Below are 21309 nucleotides of genomic sequence, written 5' to 3' on the forward strand. Positions count from 1 at the left end.
TCAGGGGCTGACTGTCAAGGTCTGGAGGCTCAGCTTGGCCCAGAGGAATTTACTACCCTGAGCTAACCCTGCCTGACTGCTGATGAGTAATCCCTGCAGCAGCACCGGATGCAGGGGAAGATGTGCCTGTGCCGCAGCTGCAGGAGCTCACAGCCCAGTGCCTTCCCTTTAACCCCAGCCCTGGTTTTGGTGCAGCCTCAGGCACTTCAGGAGCAGCAGCATGCAGGCAAAAGCTCCCACTGGGGCAGGGAGCTGGGGATGAGGAGCATTTACTCCTTAATGTGCTGTGGCAGTGCTGGCCAGAGCCCATCTGTCAGCACATTAAGAGCTGGTAGAAAGTGTTGGTGCTTTCCAAAGGTGATTTGAGAGAGGCAGTTAATGGACACTTGGAATCTGACCCCATCTTGCAACCCTTCAGCTCATCCATCAGCAGCTGCTAGTTGAAAGCTTCCTCTCAGGCTGCCCTTCTTCCTTTCTGCTCTGGCATGGAAATGGCCAAAACAGAGGAAGAGGGTGGCAAACCAGGGGATAAAAAAGAGTTAAAAGTGAGGGCATAATTAAGAAAGCATGGCCAGAACCATTCATAATTCTGGCATCAGGTTACTTGGGGCCATCACTACTCCAGTTATTTATTAATTTAGATTACATTTCACGATCGTGCTTTTGAATACTTTTTAGCTTGTGGAGGCAGCATGGTAGCCCACATTCATTTTGTTCTGCTCTGATCTTTACAGATTTTACAGAAGATTAACTCTTTACCCGCTGCCCTGCTTCATATCACATTAGGAGTTATAAAGAAAATATCCCTGTTGCCCTTAGGCTACAGGAATCTGTGTCTTGGTGCAGTGCTTAGAGCCACAGTAGAAAGAACACATTTTGAAAGAAAAACTGAAATAACCCCACAGAGCTGGAGGGGCAGTGCAGAGCAGGACTCTGAGACATTACAGCCATGCCTCTTGCAAGAGGGGGCTGTGCACGTCAGAGAGCACAGAGCTCTGCTGCAAACCCATTTTGCTGGGAATTGCTTGAAGGGAGGATTTGAAAACGCCAGGTCCTTGTTTCCAAGTGACCTGAAAAGAGTAGAAAGAAAAAACCCCATTAGGGAGAGGGGGAGAGGCCGGGGCAGGCAGGGGCTGGGCTGGGCTGTGCACCCACACTCACATTAAGGTCAGCTGCTGCTCTTTGGGATTCAGATGATTTAGGTTACTCTGCCAGCTGGATCCTCTCAGCTCTGATGCTAAGGAGCACAAAAGCCTTTTGTCCTTCATGGGGAGACTTTTGAGTACAAGGAGTCTGGGCTGTGCTGGTAGTCAGGCTTCTGCCTTTTTCTCTAGGCAGTTCAATGCCTTCAGTTCAGATGTGTGTGCCTGTATTGTGTAGCCTGGGGGAAAACCCCCACAGCATTAACATCACTAGTGGTGCTGCTTCCTGTTGCCCACATATTCTGAAATTCTGTGTGGTTTGCTTCAGATTTTGAACATATCTTTGCAAATAACCCCATCAGTCTGACAGAGCACCAGCTAATAATTGCTCCAAAGCTGCCCATGACATCATTGGGGTTTGGAAAGCATTCTAATACATGAAGTGTTATCAGACAGGTAATGAGGTACCAGGCACTGCTTTTAGTGACCATTTCCATTGCATTCCTCTCAGACACGTCATGAATCAGGTGGGAATGTTTTTCTGTGCAGGTCATAACCTTTGTGGCTGTTACCATTGCAGCTTTCTGACTCAGCAGACCTGCATCCTGCAGGAAGGCTCTGGGATCTGCTCACCCCGCTCAGAAGCAGCTCAGTAGATAGGAGCTCTTGGTTCCTGCTCACCCTGCAGCAGAGATGAAAGTCTGTGTGCTGCAAGCCTGCTCAGCCCTGGGGATGGGCACCACTTACAGACCTGCCCAGGGCAGGCCACAAAGCTCTGTATTCATGCACAGGTCAGAGAGGAGGTCCCCACCCTCAGTGCTGGGTTCTGAGTTTGCAGGGCTGGGTGCTCTCTTGTGTGTTTATCAGCTGGCTGAACTGGATGTGTTGTTAATGAGTACCTGTCATTTTAGGGTCACACAGGAGTGGTGGTGTGCTTTGCTGTGCTGCAGGATTTCCCAGAGCACTAACAGCATTTTCTGCTTACAGGAGCTCACAGGGAAGCTGCCACGAGAATACCCCCTGGATCCTGGGGAGGAGCCACCTATTGTAAGGAGAAGAATAGGAACTGCCTTTAAACTGGATGAGCAGAAAATCCTGCCCAAAGGAGAGGTGAGGCTGTGCCCTTCCCTTCCAGACACGTGTCCCCATCTCAGGTCTCTAAGGTGTCCAGTGAGCATCACACAAAAGCCATCAGTCCCATGGTTGTTTTGTTTTAAATTACTGTGATTGGTCACAGTACCCATGTGGGGTTTTTTATATCCATCAGGATGGGGAAGGAATGAGAGAGTTGGGGACTTTACTTCAGACTAAAGGTGAAATGATTAAGGTTCAGCCCTTGCTTTTCTAGACATAACAGAAATAGCCTGAGTGACCAACTGGACCATGGCAGTGCAAGTGCTCTGGTGACAAAGTGCAGTGATTTGTGTGAGCAGGGAGCACATCAGGAGCCCCCCAAGCCATCTGAGCCCTGCTTCTGCCTATCTTGTTTTTGCAAACAGCCTCTTGCTTTCCACTGCAGTAGCAATCCAAATTCAGGCCCCCTCTAACCAGGGAGAAAAGCATCACCATTATCCATCTCACCCTGCCACAGCGAGATAAAAGCATTTTGCTCCCCAGTCCTTAAACAAAAGAGCCTTCATCTCTACCTATGGGGAGCTGGAGTTACATTTTTCTAGGTTTGCCAGGGAGTGTTTGTTCCCTTCCTTGCTCCCACAATGTGCTGGGTCAGTGCCCTGAACCGTGGCTGTGAAAACAGGCCTGCAGCAGCTGTAGGGCAGGACCAGATTCACAGAACAGCTATTGTCTGTGGAGGCACATTTGTCTCAAGACACTTGTGTATATTCCAGTCTTGAGTTTCCTTTTTATTTTTGTAGGAGGGGAGACTGAAGCTGGTTGTGACTGTGTGGTTTGAGGCTCAGTTCAGCCAGGGAATTAACTGTTTGTCGTTTTGTTGGCATTTTCCTTCTGCTGAGAAAATAAACAGCTGGAGCTCTTTAGTTTTGTTCTCAATGGAGCCTGGGAGAGGAATTCCACCGCAGTCAAATATTCATGAGCTAGCACATTTAATTAAGCTTTTCAAAGGGAAGCATGTCTTAGCTGAATTACTCCTAAAACCCCTGCAGTCTGTTGGCTGCTCAGTTATAACCTGATCTCCTGCTTCCCCAGCTCCTGTTGCTACAGGGCAGCTTTTGGGGTGAGGAATCTCCTTACTCCAGTGGCAGGATTAGGTGTGGAGAGCAGGAAGGTAAAGCAGCTCCTCCCCAGTGCGGGCACTCAGAAATCCAAACATGCTGATTCAGCTTTTTCTCTACCTCTCTCTTCATCTCTCAAATTTTAAGGCTGTTTTGAAAACCATAAACTTCTGTATGATGTTGAGCTGTGTTTGGCTGCCACTTTGAAAGCATTTAGGGAGGGTATCAATGGTTTTCATGCACTTTTCAGCAAGTGCAAACACTGGAAAATCAATTCTAAAAAAAGGTGAAATATTCTCTCAACCACACAAATCCAGGACTGAAATTACTGGCTGTGACAAGGACCTGAAGCAAGGCACTTCCATCTGAAGGCAGATGATAGCTCTCATTTCCTAGGGCTTTATTTATAGGGGCCTTACTGGAGGAAAATAGACAATTATGGACAGGAGGAAAATTAATATATTTTTCCTAGGATATACTGAATGATTTAGAGCTGAATCTGTGAAGGTCTGAAATGACAGCTCTCACATCAAGCTCTCTATACCTTTAGCAAGACCAAGTCAGATCAAGACTTGCAGGGAAGGGTTCTGGTTTTTTTCTTGGTAATCACCTTTACCTGGTCTGTAATTCCTGACTCTGGGAAGGCTTTTACCAGAAGATGATGAATCAGATTCCAGGCCTTAAAAGCCCATCATATCAAGTTCACTTTTAATAAGTCTGGCACTAGCAGAGTTCATAAAGTCTTCAAAGCAAAAAGGGATCTGTTAAAAAGACAGAAGGTGGGTTCATTCTTCAGTGAAGTGAGGGAAATTATAATTATAGTTCTAAGGCAATGGTGACTCACCACTGATAGCAAAAGTATATTTTTTAAGCCAGAAACCCAGAATAAAAACTTCAGAGAATGCTTCAGTCTGACTAAATCCCACAGCATCAGCTCTTACACTGCTGCTGAACAAAGAGAGGATTTGAACTTGGTAACGGGGATCTCCAGGAATATGTGACTGTCTCACCATTCACTAAAAGTAGAAAAACTTGTCTTTTTTTCTTTTTTTTTTTTGTTAATTTGCAATGTACTGGGTTCCTTTTTCTAGCAGACTAATTCCATTGAGCTGGGGGAGGCAGCCAGATCCATTGCAGATTAGCAAGGCCCTTTGAAGCTCTCAGCCTGGGGTCCTGCTGCAGACTGGGAAGCTCTGTATCAGCTTATGCTTTGGCATAAGTTGTCCTAAGTCCCTTGACTTTGGAGGATAACCAAAAATGGCTAGGTAGCTTTCAGGATACACCTGATTGCATTTAAAAACTCAGCTGAGGCCCTGCAAGGGCACTGGTTCTTTCTGGGCTACAGAGAGCTTGCTGTTACACACTGCAGGCTCTCACATCACCCTCCTGGCTGGTAACTCGAGGAGACATTTTTCTGGTGCCATCAGTTGCAGCAGCCCATAATTACTTCAGCTTATATTTACCCCAGAGTGTTTGGTGAGTGCTAAACAAACCTGTCAAGGTTAAAGCTGTGGCTTTGCATCAATGCATAGCAGTGAAATCAAGTGGGGCTTAAATGTGGAGATAGAAAACGGGGAGAAGGAGCAGGTGGGAGGCAGGTGTGACCCAGAGATGGGTGTAAAAGGATGAATGTGAATTTGGCCATATTGAATTGCTTGAAAAGTGAAACAGCACATCAGGGTTAGGGCTGGAGCACACATGTCCTTCTCGTGTGGGTCATCCCTTCCACCAGCTGGGCTTCCAGGCACTTTAGAGGGCAGGTGGAGGTAAGATGGGTGTGCTCAGAGAGTCCCTGAGGGCAGCAGCGTGACTGTGGATGCTTTGCTGATGGAGAACCTCTGTTGGAGGCCACTCCAGGTTCTGGAGATCTTCCACATAGGTGGGCTCAGAGAGTTTGGTGGTAACCAGAACCCACTGGCCTTTCACCAGGAGGCAGAGCTGGAGCGCCTGGAGAGGGAATTTGCCATTCAGTCCCAGATCACGGAGGCTGCGCGGCGCCTGGCCAGCGACCCCAACGTCAGCAAAAAGCTGAAGAAGCAGAGGAAGACGTCCTACCTGAATGCCCTGAAGAAACTGCAGGAGATTGAGAATGCCATCAACGAGTACCGCATCAAATCCGGGAAGAAGCCAACGCAGAGGGCCTCCCTTATCATAGATGGTAAGTGGGACTTGGTGCCCACCAAGTGACACCACCTTGGTGCCCACAGCATCACTGTGGAGGGCAGGGAGCAAAATTCTTACCAAATTTCCCCTCCCTCCTCCTGCCTGTCCTACCTGGAGGGCCCCAGGGGTGCTGGCAGAGGGTGCTGTGCACTAGGGATGTGCTGGGTCACAGCAGCAAAGCTGTGGTGTGCTGTGGATGATCAGGGTGTCAGCAGAGCAGGCTGTGACTCCTTTGTTCACCTGTGAAATTGCTCTCCTGGTATCTCCTCCAGAGCAGTGCAGTACAAATGTAATTAATGTTAGCAGATAGGGGTGAGCTCTCTAGCTCAAAGGCATCTGTAAAATCAAAGTGGGAGCAGTCTCATTGCTGTGTTCAAATATTTCTTTTCATTTTCTTTTTTTAACAATGTAATTCTCAGGGCACTTTATGGTTTACTGGGTTGTTGATTGATTTTTCACGAAATCCATAACTTTCTGCCGTGGTTCTTTCTCCCTTGTGGATTTTCCCCTTTCCCTTTGACTTGCAGAGCTTTTCTCTGTGCTTTTGTGCAGGAACTGAGATTAGAGCTGCTGTATTTGTGACCTGGGTACCAAATTGCACTTCAGTCTGAGATAACAGACAGCCATGAGGACACAGGGTGGGATAGGCAGCTCAAATATCTGCATGCCAAAGACCTGAGAGTTTTTACTGCTGCTGCAGAGGATGCTCCAGAAACATTTCCTTGAATTCCACAGCACTTGTATTTGGTGTGAGCCTTTAGTTAGCAGCAGGATGATCATTTTAAGAAGATGGATCAAACCCAGAGTCCTTAAGGGCCAAGATGTAAATCGCACTAATGGCGCTGTGCCAGTTCGCATCCTCTGGGGATCTCAGCTCTCTGTTGTGACTCAGTCTTAATCCCCAGTTATTGAAAAGAGTTAGCAGCTCCTTGAAAGGCAGCCTGCTATTGAGAGACCTAACCTGCAGCTCTGCCCTCCCAGCCTGAGAGTGGGCTGAGTCAACCATTCATAGGAATTGTGCCTCTGGCTCTGGTGGGGGGAGGAAGGCGTGGGTGACTGCTTAAGGCCAAGACTCAGTGGACAAAGATCATGGAGCAGTTCAGTACTCAGACACTGCAAAGCTTGGGACCATCTGACCATCTTTGTATTTTCTTCTCTTCAGAAGGAAACATTGCCAGTGAAGACAGCTCCCTCTCAGATGCCCTTGTTCTCGAGGATGGTATGTTGGCTGCTGTATGTTCTAGGGAGTGGGAAGGGATGTGTAAACTCCTGATTGACACTCAAAATGGAATTACTGTTCTGTGTAATAGTCCACTGATAGATTCCAGAAGAAAAAAAAGCTTGGTTTCCCCTAATGATTTGACTCTTTGACTCTGCTTCAAGCCAACTAGGACTAATAATAGTTACAATTGGACTAAACCTCCCCAACCTGGCCTTCCTCCACATTCCAACCCATGTGTTCTTCAAAGCCATGCTCTTCCTATGTTCAGGCTCCATCATTCACAGCCTAAAGGGTGAACAAGATATCCGAAAAATAGGAGGGCTCCAAAAAATGCTGCCCACAAACCATTGCATACCTTACCGTCAGCAACCTCACCCTAACAGGAACACCATTCCTAGCAGGGTTCAATTCAAAGGACCAAATCATCGAAAATCATCAATATGGTTTCCCCATAATGTCTGACATCAGGCCTGGAGCAGTTAATATTGCTGTGGTTACTGCTCTGAATTATTTCAAAAGACAGTCCTAGAATTGCCCCTTATTTTCCCTTAAGGTTCAGTTGTTTTAATGCATCACACACTCTTGCTGGCCATTCTCTCCCAAAATGAGAATGTCAGCCAGTGCCCTTCTGAAAGTCAGGTCTTCAGGATATCCCTGAGCACAGCCAGGGGAATCACGGCAGGGAAGCAGGCTCTGGAGGTGCATGCCATCTCTCAGGGCTGTGCTGCCATTGCAGGTGTCCCACAGCCGTCACTTCTCTCCCTTCTCTCCACAGAGGACTCTCAGGTCACCAGCACAATCTCGCCCCTGCAGTCCCCCCACAAGGGGCTCCCTCCGCGGCCGCCGCTGCACAGCCGGCCGCCGCCGCCGCAGTCGCTGGAGGGGCTGCGCCAGATGCATTTCCACCGCAGCGACTACGACAAGTCCCCCATCAAACCCAAGATGTGGAGCGAGTCATCCCTGGATGAGCCCTATGAGAAGGTCAAGAAGCGCTCCTCGCACGGCCATTCCAGGTGAGCCAGAGCTCGTGAAGTTCCAGTGTAGGAGTGTGGGGGGGTAGGATGGACGGAGACAAGAGATCTCTGCAGCCAGGTCGTGGAACTTGGGGTTTATTGCAAAAGGCCTGGGTGCAGGGCCCTGTGGGAGCTGCCAGCCACAGCTCAGAGCAGGCCCCAGAGAAGAGAGGGGGAGAGAGGATGAGAGGGTGAGAGAGTAAAAGGGTAAGAGCGTTAAAGGGCAAGAGAACGAGGTTCCCATTACAATACAATAAATCTTCTTCTGTGTTGAATATTCTAATTCTCACTAACCAATCTAGTACAATATACAAATCCTATAGCATTTACATACACCCTATAAGAATCATTACACTACCATACTGTGTTACATTTTAAACCCTAAAAACTCCTCTTTGGACCTCTTCTGCCAAGCTAGTAGGGTCTGCTCTGACCCTTGGACCTGTCTGCAAGCAGAGGGTCTTGTTTCATCAAAAGGGGATTACCTTCAGCTGGCCACACCACTGTTTTCCAGTTGTTCAGTTAACTAAGGTATCTCAAAGCTGGCTTTCATTTCAGTCTCACATATAGTTTCTATATTCTCAAAATCTTTTGCCAGACAATCATATTTATAAGGCTTTCCTGTTTCATCTTCCCCAACACTCCAGCAAAGATATTCCCTGCTTTCTGGAGGGACAGGTGGAAGCCATTTCAAAATTTACAAAGTTGTCCTTTACTAAAAGGAGACTTTTGGCCAATAGGCAGGTCATCAAAACAGGCTACAGCCACATGATTGCTGTTTGGTATCTCAGTGTTATTCTACAAAACATTTAGAAGGGTTGGATGGTGGATCATGTGAGGGCTTTGACAGGACTTGGCCTTGACCTCTGGCACCACAAGGGCTGGGACACAAGCTCAGAACAGCAGCTGACCCAACTCCCACTCGCCCCTGCAAGATCCCAGGCACGTGCCTGAGATCTGGAAGGATGTGTGGGAGCCACTTGCCCCGATTCCTGTGGGAGAGCTGAGGCAGGGTGTTTCTCTGCAGCAGCCACAAGCGGTTCCCCAGCAGCGGGAGCTGTGCTGAGGCAGGAGGCAGCAGCTCGCTGCAGAACAGCCCCATCCGGAGCCTTCCCCACTGGAATTCCCAGTCCAGCATGCCGTCGACGCCGGATCTGAGGGTGCGCAGCCCGCACTACGTCCACTCCACGCGGTAAGTGATCCCGGCTCCAGCCTCACCCTGCTTACCCTGAAATAAATGGGCCTTGCTTTATCCTTCCCTCGGGGTATGGATTAATTCCCAGTTCAGGAAAGGACACTAACCAGTCCTGCTCACATAAGAAGCTCATGTGCTCGTGCCAGTAGAGAATCTCTCCTGAACTGACATCCTGAAATCCCTTCAGATAAACACGATTCTGCCCCTCATCCCTCCCCTGAAGTGATCAAGCTTTTCTTCTGCTGGGACCTTTCATCTCAGACTGTTTATAGGTTCTACAGGCCATTTTTAAAATGCATTTGCTGCTACTGCTGAGTTCTGCAGTAAATTCCTCCATGGATCCAGCTGGAGAGAACATGTTGCTTCCTGTCTGATGCAAAATGTTGAATAGTGTTAATTTTCCCTCGTGGATATAATGTTTGCTCATGTGTGATGTTTTCAAGATCAAGAGCAATCCAGCCAGGGACCCAGGTGGCAGTGGAATTTAGTCCAGGGCTGACAGAGGAAAGAGCTGAAGTGTGTAAGGGAGATGATTTGATGTGTGGGGCCAAACTTGACAGTGATCTTCAGCACGATTTTTACAAACTGTTCAGCCTCATTGCTCTTTTGTTTTTGTGGCAAGCACTGTGGCCACTGCGGAGAGCAGAACTGATCCAGAGCTGTGTTCTGGTCTGTGTCCTGCCCTAAGGGGAAGTGCTACCGTCATTTAGCTCTGAATAAATCAAGAGTTATGCCAACACATCAGCCTTGGGCAGAGACAATACAAGGCATTAAACCTCTGGGTTAAATTTGTTATAAACTTTTGGCTGAGGCTACCTTTCAGTGGTGCAATGTCTGTTAACCCTGGAGCCAAGCTGTATGAGAAATGAGCTTGGCACTGGGCTTGAAAAGTGGCCTTAACTGAGTAGGGGACATTTGGGTGTTTGAAACAACCATTGCTCAGTCTGTAGCTCATTCATGAGCTGCATGCCCTGGCCTTAGCCATCCATCATGTAGATCTGTTTCTGCTCCTTGAATAGATGGGTGGAGCTCTTCAAACAGCTGGGGTGAATAGAGACCTCACAGACTTGGCCATGAGTCAAGCCTTGTAAATTGTGATTTGGGGTGGCTGCCTGAAGGGCTGTCACCAATGACATGCATTACTCATGGCTGGGCCCCAGCAGCACCAAGCTGCTTGGCAAGGGGTGACTTTTTCAATGACCAGTGGAGAAATCACAGTGTTCAGGGCTAAGTGTGGACAGTCTGTCTGTCTGTCAGTCTCTCATCAGGTGGATTGTACCCACGCAGGACTTTCATGGGCCACTTGCAAGGGAATCTCACCAGATTTGTGGTCTGTGAGGTGCCAAGGCTTGAGGTTCCCAAGCTTTACCCTTCAGACTGGGCTTTTCCCAGGGTGGCATGCCACAGAGGAACTGGATTGGGCCGGGGTTTATGTCCCTCGTGGTGCTGCAGACTCAATGTCACCACCAAGGAACTGAAGAGGAACAGGACCTAATCAGCTCAAGCCCTGCAGCGGGGAAGCAGATTGCATTGCAGGCAGCAGCCCCAAGCAGTGCTGGAAGGGTTCAGGTTTTCGATGCCCTCGGATTCCTTTGGTGGCTTTGTATACGGGCAGGGATGGGGAACAATTCAACCTGTTGACTTACAGCCTGCTTTCTTTCCTGGTGCCTGCAGGTCAGTAGATATCAGCCCAACCAGACTGCACAGCTTAGCTCAGCACTTTAGACACCGGAGCTCCAGTTTGGAGTCACAAGGAAAGCTCCTGGGCTCAGAAAATGAGACAGGGAGCCCTGATTTCTACACCCCAAGGACTCGTAGCAGTAACGGCTCTGACCCCATGGACGACTGCTCTTCCTGCACCAGCCATTCCAGCTCGGAGCACTACTACCCTGCTCAGATGAACCCCAACTACTCCACCCTGGCAGAGGATTCCCCGTCGAAAGCCAGAGAGCGGCAGAGGCAAAGGCACAAATCAGCAGGAAACCTGGTCTCTTCCAATTCAGGGAGCATGCCCAACCTGGCTGCGAGGAACGGGACGGGACACCACCGTGTCTACCTGCACAGCCAGAGCCAGCCCTCCTCCCAGTACAGGATCAAAGAGTATCCTCTGTACATCGAGGGCAGCTCCACGCCCGTGGTGGTGCGGAGCCTGGAGAACGACCAGGAGGGACACTACAGCGTGAAAGCACAATTCAAAACCTCCAACTCCTACACAGCAGGGGGAATGTTCAAGGAGAACTGGCATGGGGATGAAGTGGACTCTGTCAGGCTCACCCCATCCCGCTCCCAGATCATAAGGACTCCATCTCTGGGCAGGGAGGGCCACGAGAAGGGCTCGGGCAGGACTGCGGTGTCGGACGAGCTGCGGCTCTGGTACCAGCGCTCCACGGCCTCCCACAAGGAGCACAGCCGCCTCTCGCACACCAGCTCCACCTCCTCGGACAGCAGCTCCCAGTACAGCACATCTTCTCAAAGCACCTTTGTGGCACACAGCCGGGTCACGAGAATGCCTCAGATGTGTAAAGCAACATCAGGTAAGAGCCAGGCCCAGGCAGGGGCGGGAGGGATGGGAGCCTCATTCAGCCTGGGTCAATGCCAGGTGTTACACCCCAGCTGGAGAGCAGTGCCAGGACACAGCATGTTATCTGGCCTGCACACACTGCTCACCAAGCCTGGAGGTGTAACATTGAGGGGCAAGCCTTGTCCAAGACACTCATAACTGGGAATGTTTGGGAACATCCATGGAAATCACTTCTCAATGATGGGCTTGGAAGACAGAGAGGGACCAAAGCCTGGTTATTGCCAGGTCTTTCCTCAGAGTGCAATTGGGTTTTGGGTGATGGCACTAGAGGCTGAAGGTGACAAAGCTATGGGAGCATCACTATTCATAATCACAGCGAGGGGAGCAATGAAGCAAGCAGGGGTTCAGCAGAGACTAGGAGAATGTATGTTCTCACTGAAACACCAAAAGTATGAGAAAGGTTAAGTGGGGCATCCCAGCCCCTCCACCCCCCACGAAAATGTTTGAGCAATGACATCTTTGTGCACTGCTGAGACTTGGTTTTCCCATGCAGCTCCAATAACTCTGCTGATAATACCCTGAAACTCAGAGTGCTGCAGTTTGTGCAGTATTTTGCCTCTGTGTTATGTACAGAGCATTGCTGTTAATATTAAACATATATGTTGTGTACACCTCTGTGCTGTTAATATTAAATGGTAAGAAAACAGGCAAATTCATTACACTGAGAAGGAAGGCTACAATGTGTGTGAAACAGTCCAGGGTTAAATATTTACTAGCCATCAGTCACTCCTTGTCCAGCCTGTGTGGACAGATCAAGGACTTGCTAAAGACCTGAGCCACGTGCCTCAGCCTCAGCATGGGAGACACCATTGCCCCAGCTGCACTTGCCACTGCCCCCAGGCAGAGCAGTGCATTGTCCACCCACGCTGGCTGCTGGCTGCTCTCCTTCTGCCATCCCAGCGTGGTGCCCAGTCCATGGTGACCCCCACACTGGCACCAGGGGGCCCTGCACTCGCTGCCACCTCCAGTGGAGTCAGAGGCTCCTCGTGGGCCCCCAGCAGCTGCCCAAGCTGGCTGGTTGATATGTGATGCCAGCTCTCATAGGAGTGCCAGGGGTGGACCAAGACACAACTGAGCAGCTGCTAGAACCATCCTGTGTCCCCCTGTGAAAATCTGTCCTCCTCCCTTTGGTTGATTGGCATTTCTGTTCCATGCAGCAAGAGAAAATTCTTGAACACTGGAAAGCTTTGGTTAGCCTTGGAAATGGTACCAGTTCAGGAAAATGGTGGGTTGGGGTGAGAGCAAATAAAGATCACTGTTGGTCAGTCCATTCCCTAGCTCAGCTGGGTTTTAAACCTGTGCAGCCCAGGAATGTTCTGTAATCACAGCATGGCCTGACCAGTTGGCAGCATAGATTGGTTTTGTGTTCAGAGTCTGTTCCCAGTCACAGCTATGGGAGGATACTGACCTCAGGAGCTGTCAACTCCAGAAGCAGATTAAAATTTGTTTTGCCCTTTAGGTGTCATTTGGCAGCAGTTAAAGAATTTAATAGCTTTAATAGTTAAAGAATTTAATAGAGAGAGGGGTGCCAGGTAGAAGCCTCCATCATTTCAGCTGATAGGTCAGTTGGGCTGCACAGTCCTTCAAAGAGGATGAGACTTCTAGTCATGTATTACATTCTAGGCATGTGTTAAATTCAGAGGTCACTGTATAGACTTGAGGAGGAAGAAAGATTAGTTAGGTGGTTTTATTTGCTGCAGCCTCACCAGGGAAATTCCCCCAAGAGCCAGTGCCCATTTATAGTCCAGCTTGCTTCTGTCTTGGTTCAGTCATGCTGAGCCTTCCTTGGGTCCTTAATAGGAGTGTCAGCAAAGACAGGCATTTTTACAAACCCACAGTGGAAGTTGTAGCTTTTGAAATCTTCACAGCAGTGCACTTGTCCAGGCTCTCACCACTGCCAGCCCTGGCTCCTGGGGACACAGAGCATCTCCCACCACCCCGGAAACAGGAGGCTGAGCCTGGCAGGCTGGGCTCCTCCACGTCAGGACTATGGAGTCCAGGCAGCAGCAACCAGTTCTGTGCTGGGAGAATGTGTGTGTGCCAGGCAGGATCAGGAGAGCCTGGGTGGCTGTGCTGAGCTGGAGACTGAGTGTTCCTGCAGAGCTGAGGGCAGATCCAGCCCGTGACGTGCAGCAGTGTCAGCACAGGCTCTGCTCCTGTGCCTTGCTCAGGCACAGTCACCCAGGGGCGAGGCCTGTCCCAGGCTGTGTTTGCTCACAGCCAGACATGTCTCTGCTGGTCTGACCAGCTGATGCTCCTGAAGCACCCTGGCCTTTGTGTTCTCACCTCACCAGTGGTTTTCCCCACCCTTGGTTGTTTTCCAGCTGCCTTACCTCACAGCCAGAGGAGTTCCACGCCGTCGAGCGAGCTCGCAGCCACGCCGCCGGGCAGCCCCCACCACATCCTCACCTGGCAGACTGGGTGAGTGGCTCTGGGGCAGCTCACAGAATCCAATCCCTCCCTCCCAGTGAGAACAAGCTCCCCACACACCAGCACAGCTGTGGGGAATGTTTCCCATGTGCTCCATAGCCTACATCCACGTGGAGCATTTCCAGTCCCCCACCTGTGCTCTGGTGGTGGTGGAGCTCTGGTTTAGGCTGAGCAAGACAAGGCTGAGTCATCCACACCCAGCACTGCTCCAAGCAGTGTCAGATCCACAAGGAAAGGAGCCCTGCAGGTTCCTCCTGCTTGGACAGGCTCCTTCCCCCAGTCTTCTTCCTATGTTGAAAGAGCTGATGTTTCTTTTTTAGCAGCCATCACACTGGCTGTGCATACCAAGACCTTGTTGAAACAGCAAGGTTCAGTGCCTGCCATACCTGTGTGTGCATCAATCTCATTTTTCTGCTCAGTTTTCCCCAGCAATGTGTCTGCATGACTTTAAAGGGCATCTTTTTTCAGCTACCACTAACATGAAGGTGCTTCATCAGAGTGTGAGGGAAGCATTACACACCCATAGCCATTACTAATGTAAATACAGTCATTGGGCTCTTTGGCACCTCTTTGCAAGGCAGGGAGTTCCAGGAGTAAATAAACAGCCTTTTGCAAGCTCCCATGGGTATTCTCTAGCACTCTCTGTCCAGCAATTCTGTCCTGCCGTGTGAAATACAGGTCATTTCCAGATCCCATCTAACTCAGCACATCCAGTGGGATGAGATTTTGGTGAGATCAGCTAGATCTGACACTACAGTCCTCAAAATACCCTCATGCTGAATAGAAAACAGAGCTGATACCCTGAGTCATGAATTGGAACTAACTTTGAAAACATTTCACTGTGCAGCCACTGGAAAACCTCCTGCTCTTTAATTACCCATGTCACCTATGACCAGGTTTGACCTCTGGTTTGACTCCAGCACTGTTTGTGACTGCACTTTAAATTGGAGCTGAGGAGAACCATGACCACAACCCCTTAGGCTTACCTGGATTTTAAATTCGCACATTTGACATCCAGTCTCGTGGTCTTTGCATGTGCTTCCAGCTTTAGAGCAGGAGAATGTTCTTGGTCCCATTTCACTAAAAGTCATGCAAGATAGGCAAAATGGTACCTGCCTTAACCATACACTGCAATTTCCACTATTTAGGGTTTGAGACTAAATTCAAATCTTAGTCTCAGTCTCCATCCCAATTCTAATTCTTCTAAATTACTGGATGATGATCAGAATTAAAACTGGTGAGCAGCCAGCTGAGACATCTGTTTGGATAATCCCAGCTTTTCTTACTTTTCCATTCAAGCTGTCCTGCACCTTGCCTCTCACAGCAAAAATACTTTTAAGCTAAATTCTCAGCTGGTGAAAGTGAAGCTATCTGTATTTATAGCTAAGGCCCTAAAAGAAGTGGAGACAAATCAACACTTGTTTTGTACCTGAGCACAGCACCCAAGGTGTGTGTGTATAAATACAGGAGTGGACCCAGTCTGCCATTAGATGCACAACAGATTCCTCCACTGCAGGAGTGGCTGTGCCCTCCCAGCATGGCTCCACAGATTGACAGTTCTCCCCAACATGTTTTTGTGTCACTAACTTTTCCTAAAGATGATTCATCAACTTGTTTCCCCACTGGATTAATAAGCTCGTTAACAATGTCTGTGTCACTTCTTTTCTTTAACATTTCCTCTCTCCTCTTTCCTCCTTTTTGGCTCTCCTTTGTTCAGAGAAGCAGCAGACAACTCACCCACTATGGATGAGTCTCAGTCTCCAACCCACCAAAGTACTGATGAATAGAGGTATAGTAAGGGAACGTTTTGTTCTTTCCTCCTCCTGCCCCACACTCGGTGAGCACAGCGCTGGCCCGGCCTCCTGCTGGAGCTGCCCTTCAGCTCTGTGCCCCTTTGTGTGCCAGCCAGCTCCCTGCAGGGCTGGGGAGCATTCCACCCTCTGTGCCTTTCCAGAGAGGCTGTGCTGTGGCACTGTCCCCTGTGAGAGGGACTCAGGGCCAGCCTGCTCTGTGTCCCTGCCCTCCCCTGTGAGAGGGACTTGGGGACAGCCTGCTCTGTGTCCCTGCCTTTCCCTGTGAGAAGCACTCGGGGCCAGCCTGCTCTGTGTCCCTGCCCTCCCCTGTGCAAGGGACATGGGGCCAGCCTGATCTGTGTCCCTGCTCTACCCTCAGGGCCAGCCTGCTCTGTGTCCCTGCCTTTCCCTGTGAGAGGGACTTGGGGCCAACTTGCTCTGTGTCCCTGCCCTCCCCTCAGGGCCAGCCTGCTCTGTGTCCCTGCTGAGGCTGAACGGGCACAGAAGGTGGGGAGGGGAGGGAACAAATCTGTGGCTGAGGAGATCTGAAAGAGCTGTGGGGACAGTGGGAGCAGCCTGCTGGGGACACCAGGGTGAGCTCAGCAACCCTGGTCAGAGCTCCCAGGCTCGCCCCAGCCACAGCTCCATCACACCTTCCTCCTCCCTCCCTGCCACAGGGCTGGGGCTGTTTGCAGCAGCAGCACCAGCAGAGAGGTTTTATGGAACAAGGAGCAGCCCTGGCCCCATTCCTGTGGGAACACAGAGGGGGAAGGGTGGAGGGAACAAAAAAAGCCTCAGAGTATTTCTGTTTTAATTAAACTGCCATCGCTGTCTGACACTCATTTGAATCTACATCCATTCACAGCTGGCATCTGTCAAGTACCTCAAGCCCAGCTTTCTAGAGTTATCCCATAAAGCTCTGTACTCCAGCACTGAGCTGGGAAACAAAAGGCTCTTTAACATGCAAATGTCGATGCCCTTGCTCAGGTTCCTCTCAGACACCAATCCCAGGGAAACCAGGTGGAAAACAGGGCAGAGGAAGCAGGAACTGCACCAGATGTGAGATCAGTGCTGTGAGGTGGGGAGGGAATGCAGGAAGGAGTGAGAATCCCTCAGTAAACAGAAAAAATATGCATCTCCTGCCTTTGGCCTCCAAACAGTATCTACTTTGGAAGTTAGTTGAAATCAATGTGTGAGAGCTATGACTGCACAGATATAGCAGTCACTTTTCAAAAGATACAGATTTTGACTTGTTTTCCTCTCAGAAGAAGCTCCACAGCCTAAGCCAGGAGCTGATGCTGGGTAGAGCTCTTAACATAAATAGCAGAGAAAATTCGTATGAATTGTCTCATCTACTCAGTACAGGCAAAGAAAAAGCCAGGCACTGCAGTACTTTGTCAGGAAAAAGCCCAAGGTGAGGACTAGGCTACTCCAGCAGAACATGGTCCTTCCCACATCAGACCTGGCATGCCCTCACTAGTCCCCTCCTGGTTCATCTCTGGAAAGCCACATCACTCTGGGACTGCTCAGTGATGCACAAGGCTCTGCCCAGAGCAGAAGTGCTACAGAAAGTGCCACCACCCTCCTCCTCCAAAGTTCCCACTGGGTAATGCAGCCCATGTCTGAGTGAGCTGCTCTAAGGAGTTGCTCCTTGGAGAGCATCCTATAGAAAAATCTGTATCCCACCTTCCTGCTGAGCAGGACAGCAAGCAGAGCCTCAGGCAGGGCAGAGGCACAGCACTGCTGCTGTACCCAGGGCAGAGGGGAAGAGGACACAGGCAGAGTGCAGTGGGGCCTGTGAATACCCTGTGCTCCTCTCCACCCATAACACAATGTTTTATGCTCATGGTTGAACTTCTCACTGTCCTAACAAAGCTTCCTTTCTCCTGCAGGAACTACAATGATAGCTGTTTCCTGGATTCTCCCCTCTATCCAGAATTAGCAGATGTCCAGTGGTATGGGCAGGAAAAAGCCAAGCCTGGAACTCTAGTGTGAACCCCTGACCTCAAGTTAATCACATCAATGCCATTCTGAGATCACCTCACTGCCTCTCATTTGCCTTACCCAGATGCACTGTCACCCAGCACCAGCTTCAACTCTAAGCACTTTTCTCTCCAGACAACATTTGTGGAACGCCGGCCCTGAGCCGTGCACCCTGGCACAGCAGCACATCCCCCTGCCAGAGGGTGCCCATCCCTCCATGGCCACGGGGCAGAGAGGAGCAGCCATCTGGAGAGTCAGTTTCAAAACTGGGTTTCCTTTCCTTCCAAGGCTTCTATCAAAGATTAGTGTTCCACAGCACGTAACAGCAGCAAGAGTTCCATGACCTGCAAGCTGAAGCCAACAGCATTAGTTTGAAGGGGGTGGGAGCAGGACAGAGGCTGAGAAATGGAGACCGTATTCCTGAAAGTGCATCTGTTCTCAAACAGTAAATCCCATCACTTCAGAGCTGCGTCAGTCTCACAATCAGGTCAGCACTGCCAAAGATCTCCACACCACCGTTGGCAGGATGAGTTGCTCAGCAAGTTCTAGCTACAAAAACATCTGCCTTCTTTAACTCAATGGCAGCCACGACCACCCCCTGTAAAATGGCATTTCCTTCTTCATTTGGAGCGCACCTACACACAAGCAAAAGAACCCCCAGTGCTGCAGACACACCCAAGGTCTGGGCTGGCATCACAGCATCGCTGTCTGCGAGCCACTCCTGGACTGGACACACAAGGTTTACAAAGGCATCACCTAAAGCAGAGGCGAGTACTGCACTCCCAGCAGCTCTGTGGCTGGCACAGAGCCCACCAATACATGAAGAGGTTGGGATTGTATGGGTTGATTTGATACAGATAAAAATTGCCAAAAAAAACCTTTCCACAAGCAGACCTGGCCAATAAATTGGGATCTGTCTCTGCACAAGGGAAAGCACATCGAGCTGACGCGGCCAAGCTGTGTTCATGTATTGGTCCCACTCCTCTTCCCTTCGTTAGCACCAGTGTAGCAAAGGGCTCGTCACCCGTGTGCTGCCGTGTGGGAGAACTGCTCTGGCCTCTGGAAGGCTCCTGGAGCAGGGTTGGACATCCAGCAGACAGGGAAATCTTCCCCTTGAGAGAGAGAGAAAGGGAAGCGACCGAGCGAGGCGCCGGACGAGCAGCACGAGCGCGGCCTGGAAGGAGCTGCGAGTTTACACATACTTTAGAGCAATGCTTTATACATGTCAAGCCATGGAACTTTCAAAGGCCTCAAAGACACTTTTGTAAGCAAGGAACAAGTGCACAATCTAGGTGGATGTTGAAGCTGGCACGTCTTAGTCTTCACTGCGGTGCTATGCTGTTTTTATTGCCACTCGATGGGGGCGGCGCCCGGCCTGCCCCCGTCGGTGCGTGCAAACGATGATTTCCTATGGGAAAGGCATTAACAGAAACGGCTGGAGGGGGTTACTTTGTGAAAAGCAGAAACTGAAGTTAGCTTTAGTTTAAGGAAAAAGGAAAAAAAAATAGTGTGAGAGTGTGTATGTGTGTGTGTGTGTGTGTGTGTGAGTGTGTGTGTGTGTTCCAAGAATAACAACAGCGTCTACCAGACAAAGTAGAGCGAAACGTTTCAAATTAAACACCACGACTTGGGGGGCTGCCACACCTTTTGGTATTAAGATTGCTGGAAAACTGCATTCCAGGCTTTAAAAGAGAATGGGTTCTGTGTAATTAGGCTTTGAAAAATGATGGGGTTTCTAAACATTAATGCAAGCAGCTCATGCCAATTCCTTTTCTGCAACTCACACCAGAAGTGTTGGCTTTGGTTCCCTGCACTGCTGCTTTGCATCCCTGGTGAGGTGGGGAGGAGGCCTTGCAGAGATGAGGCAGGACAGGCAGTTATAATAATTATTATACATATAAAGGCTGTTATTTGTCCAGGGAAACCTGTGGAAGAGCCAGGACTGGATGGGGCTCTGAGCAACCTGGTCCAGGGGAAGGTGTCCCTGTGCCATGGCAGGGGTTGGAACGGAATGATGTCACTTCCAACACAAACCCTTCCATAATGCCATTGTAAGGAAACTCTTTCATGTTCACACATGAAGCATAAATGAATTACCCTCTGAGAACAACCCACAAAAATGCTGGCAAAGGGTTTACAAAGGTGGCCACACAAACCTTGTGCTTCTGGGCCTCCCTGAAGCATCAGCCAGGAGTGCAGTGCGCCGTGACAGTAATTGAAGTTCTGGAAGAACAGCCAGTGGTGAGATTGCAGCCTTTATCTGGACAAGCAAAATGCTCTTTTCACCATCTCTTTGTGCTTTGGGGTCTTTAACATGGGAATTATTTCAAGCTCCTAATTGGATTTTTAGCTGGATAAGAGATAGTACTGATTAATAACATTTACTGATAAAATTTGGTAGCTGAAGTAAAAGGATTAAATAAGGACCAAATTAAGCTACAGCAAATAATTTAGCCCAAGGATTTTTAGGGGCTCTGAGCAACTGTCTGTTTTCTTTTTAATTTCCCTGGTAAGTGGTTTGGGTTTGGTTTTTTTTCTGTGTACCTTCTTTTAATTAAAAAGAATTCAACAACAGCGGCACTATGAGGCCTCTGGGCACTACAGGAAGAAACATTAATTCCTCCAAGACCAGCTCTGCAGTTTTGCAGCAAAGGTTAAAAGGTGGCAGCCCTGAAATTAGGGGGGGGGGGAAATAAAAATATTTAGCCTGAATTGCAAACAGGCTGGAGTGGAAGAAGAAGCTTTCTAGAAACGGATTGAGTTTTGCTTTGTGTTCTGCTTTTCTGGTTTGCAATCAAGGCACATGTGAGCAGCCAGTCTGGTAGTAAAGACAGATTAAGTAAAACAGGTTTTACTGTTTAGCTCAATTCAATTAAACACAAATGTACATAAAATGTTAATCATATGAGATTAACATATTTAAGTATAACACGGAGGGGCATATACATAGCTATTATAGACAAGCACTTGACTACCAACTTAACCCCTCCTTTACTTTTTTATTTTCCAAGGCTCCATCTGCCATAAAGCCACAACCACGTTCAGTCTCTGTGTCTGACACTCCCTCTGTGTGGGCAGGAGCCAGGGGACAGCTCCTGCAGGGGCTGTGCTGGGAGGCAGGGTTTATTTTTAAATGATATTATATGCAGTCGAGTGTTGAAAATGTTGAATCAGTCCAATTTGTTTTCACTCTGTATTAGTTTTAGTTTCAGGCATAGCCAATCCCCATTCAGGTGCTATCAGATGACCAGTTACTGCTTAGTTAACTAGATGTAAAGTTTTACATATATATTAATGTCAATAGTTTTATTACAAGTTGTGTAAAATGGACTCTCTAGTTTAAAAAAAAGGAAAAAAAAAAAAAAAAGAAAAAAATTAGGTCTCTCCTGAAATTGACTTTAGAGCATGGAAAATGATTTTACTGGATTCTGTTCAACTGTAATCAAGGAAAAAAAATATGTATGTTGTAGAAAAAGTTGCAGAATTAAAAAAAATCTGCTTTTAATTTATTCTTTTTGTATTAAGAATTTGTATAGTTACCTTTACATTTTGCAAAACGGTGTTGTCAACACTTCCTTATTAAAGCATTTTCAAA

General features: G+C 48.9%; 1 protein-coding gene across 7 annotated transcripts in view; it reads left to right on the forward strand.

Moving 5' to 3' along the window:
- Positions 1 to 21309, forward strand: part of FRMD4A (FERM domain containing 4A) — a 370654-nt gene extending 349345 nt beyond the window's left edge. For 6 of the 7 annotated variants that reach the window (XM_064703006.1, XM_064703005.1, XM_064703007.1 and 3 more), the window contains 8 exons: positions 2130 to 2252; positions 5264 to 5492; positions 6660 to 6716; positions 7495 to 7732; positions 8760 to 8924; positions 10602 to 11461; positions 13833 to 13929; positions 17624 to 21309. In XM_064703006.1, coding sequence (XP_064559076.1) covers positions 2130 to 2252; positions 5264 to 5492; positions 6660 to 6716; positions 7495 to 7732; positions 8760 to 8924; positions 10602 to 11461; positions 13833 to 13929; positions 17624 to 17726 — 1872 coding nt within the window. In that variant the 3' untranslated portion in view covers positions 17727 to 21309. Of the gene's footprint in view, positions 1 to 2129; positions 2253 to 5263; positions 5493 to 6659; positions 6717 to 7494; positions 7733 to 8759; positions 8925 to 10601; positions 11462 to 13832; positions 13930 to 15655; positions 15728 to 17623 lie in introns of all 7 variants that reach the window. The other variant, XM_064703002.1, reaches the window with a different exon arrangement.

The sequence above is a fragment of the Zonotrichia leucophrys genome, chromosome 1A (genome assembly GCF_028769735.1).
Source record: "Zonotrichia leucophrys gambelii isolate GWCS_2022_RI chromosome 1A, RI_Zleu_2.0, whole genome shotgun sequence".
Lineage (NCBI taxonomy): Eukaryota > Metazoa > Chordata > Aves > Passeriformes > Passerellidae > Zonotrichia > Zonotrichia leucophrys.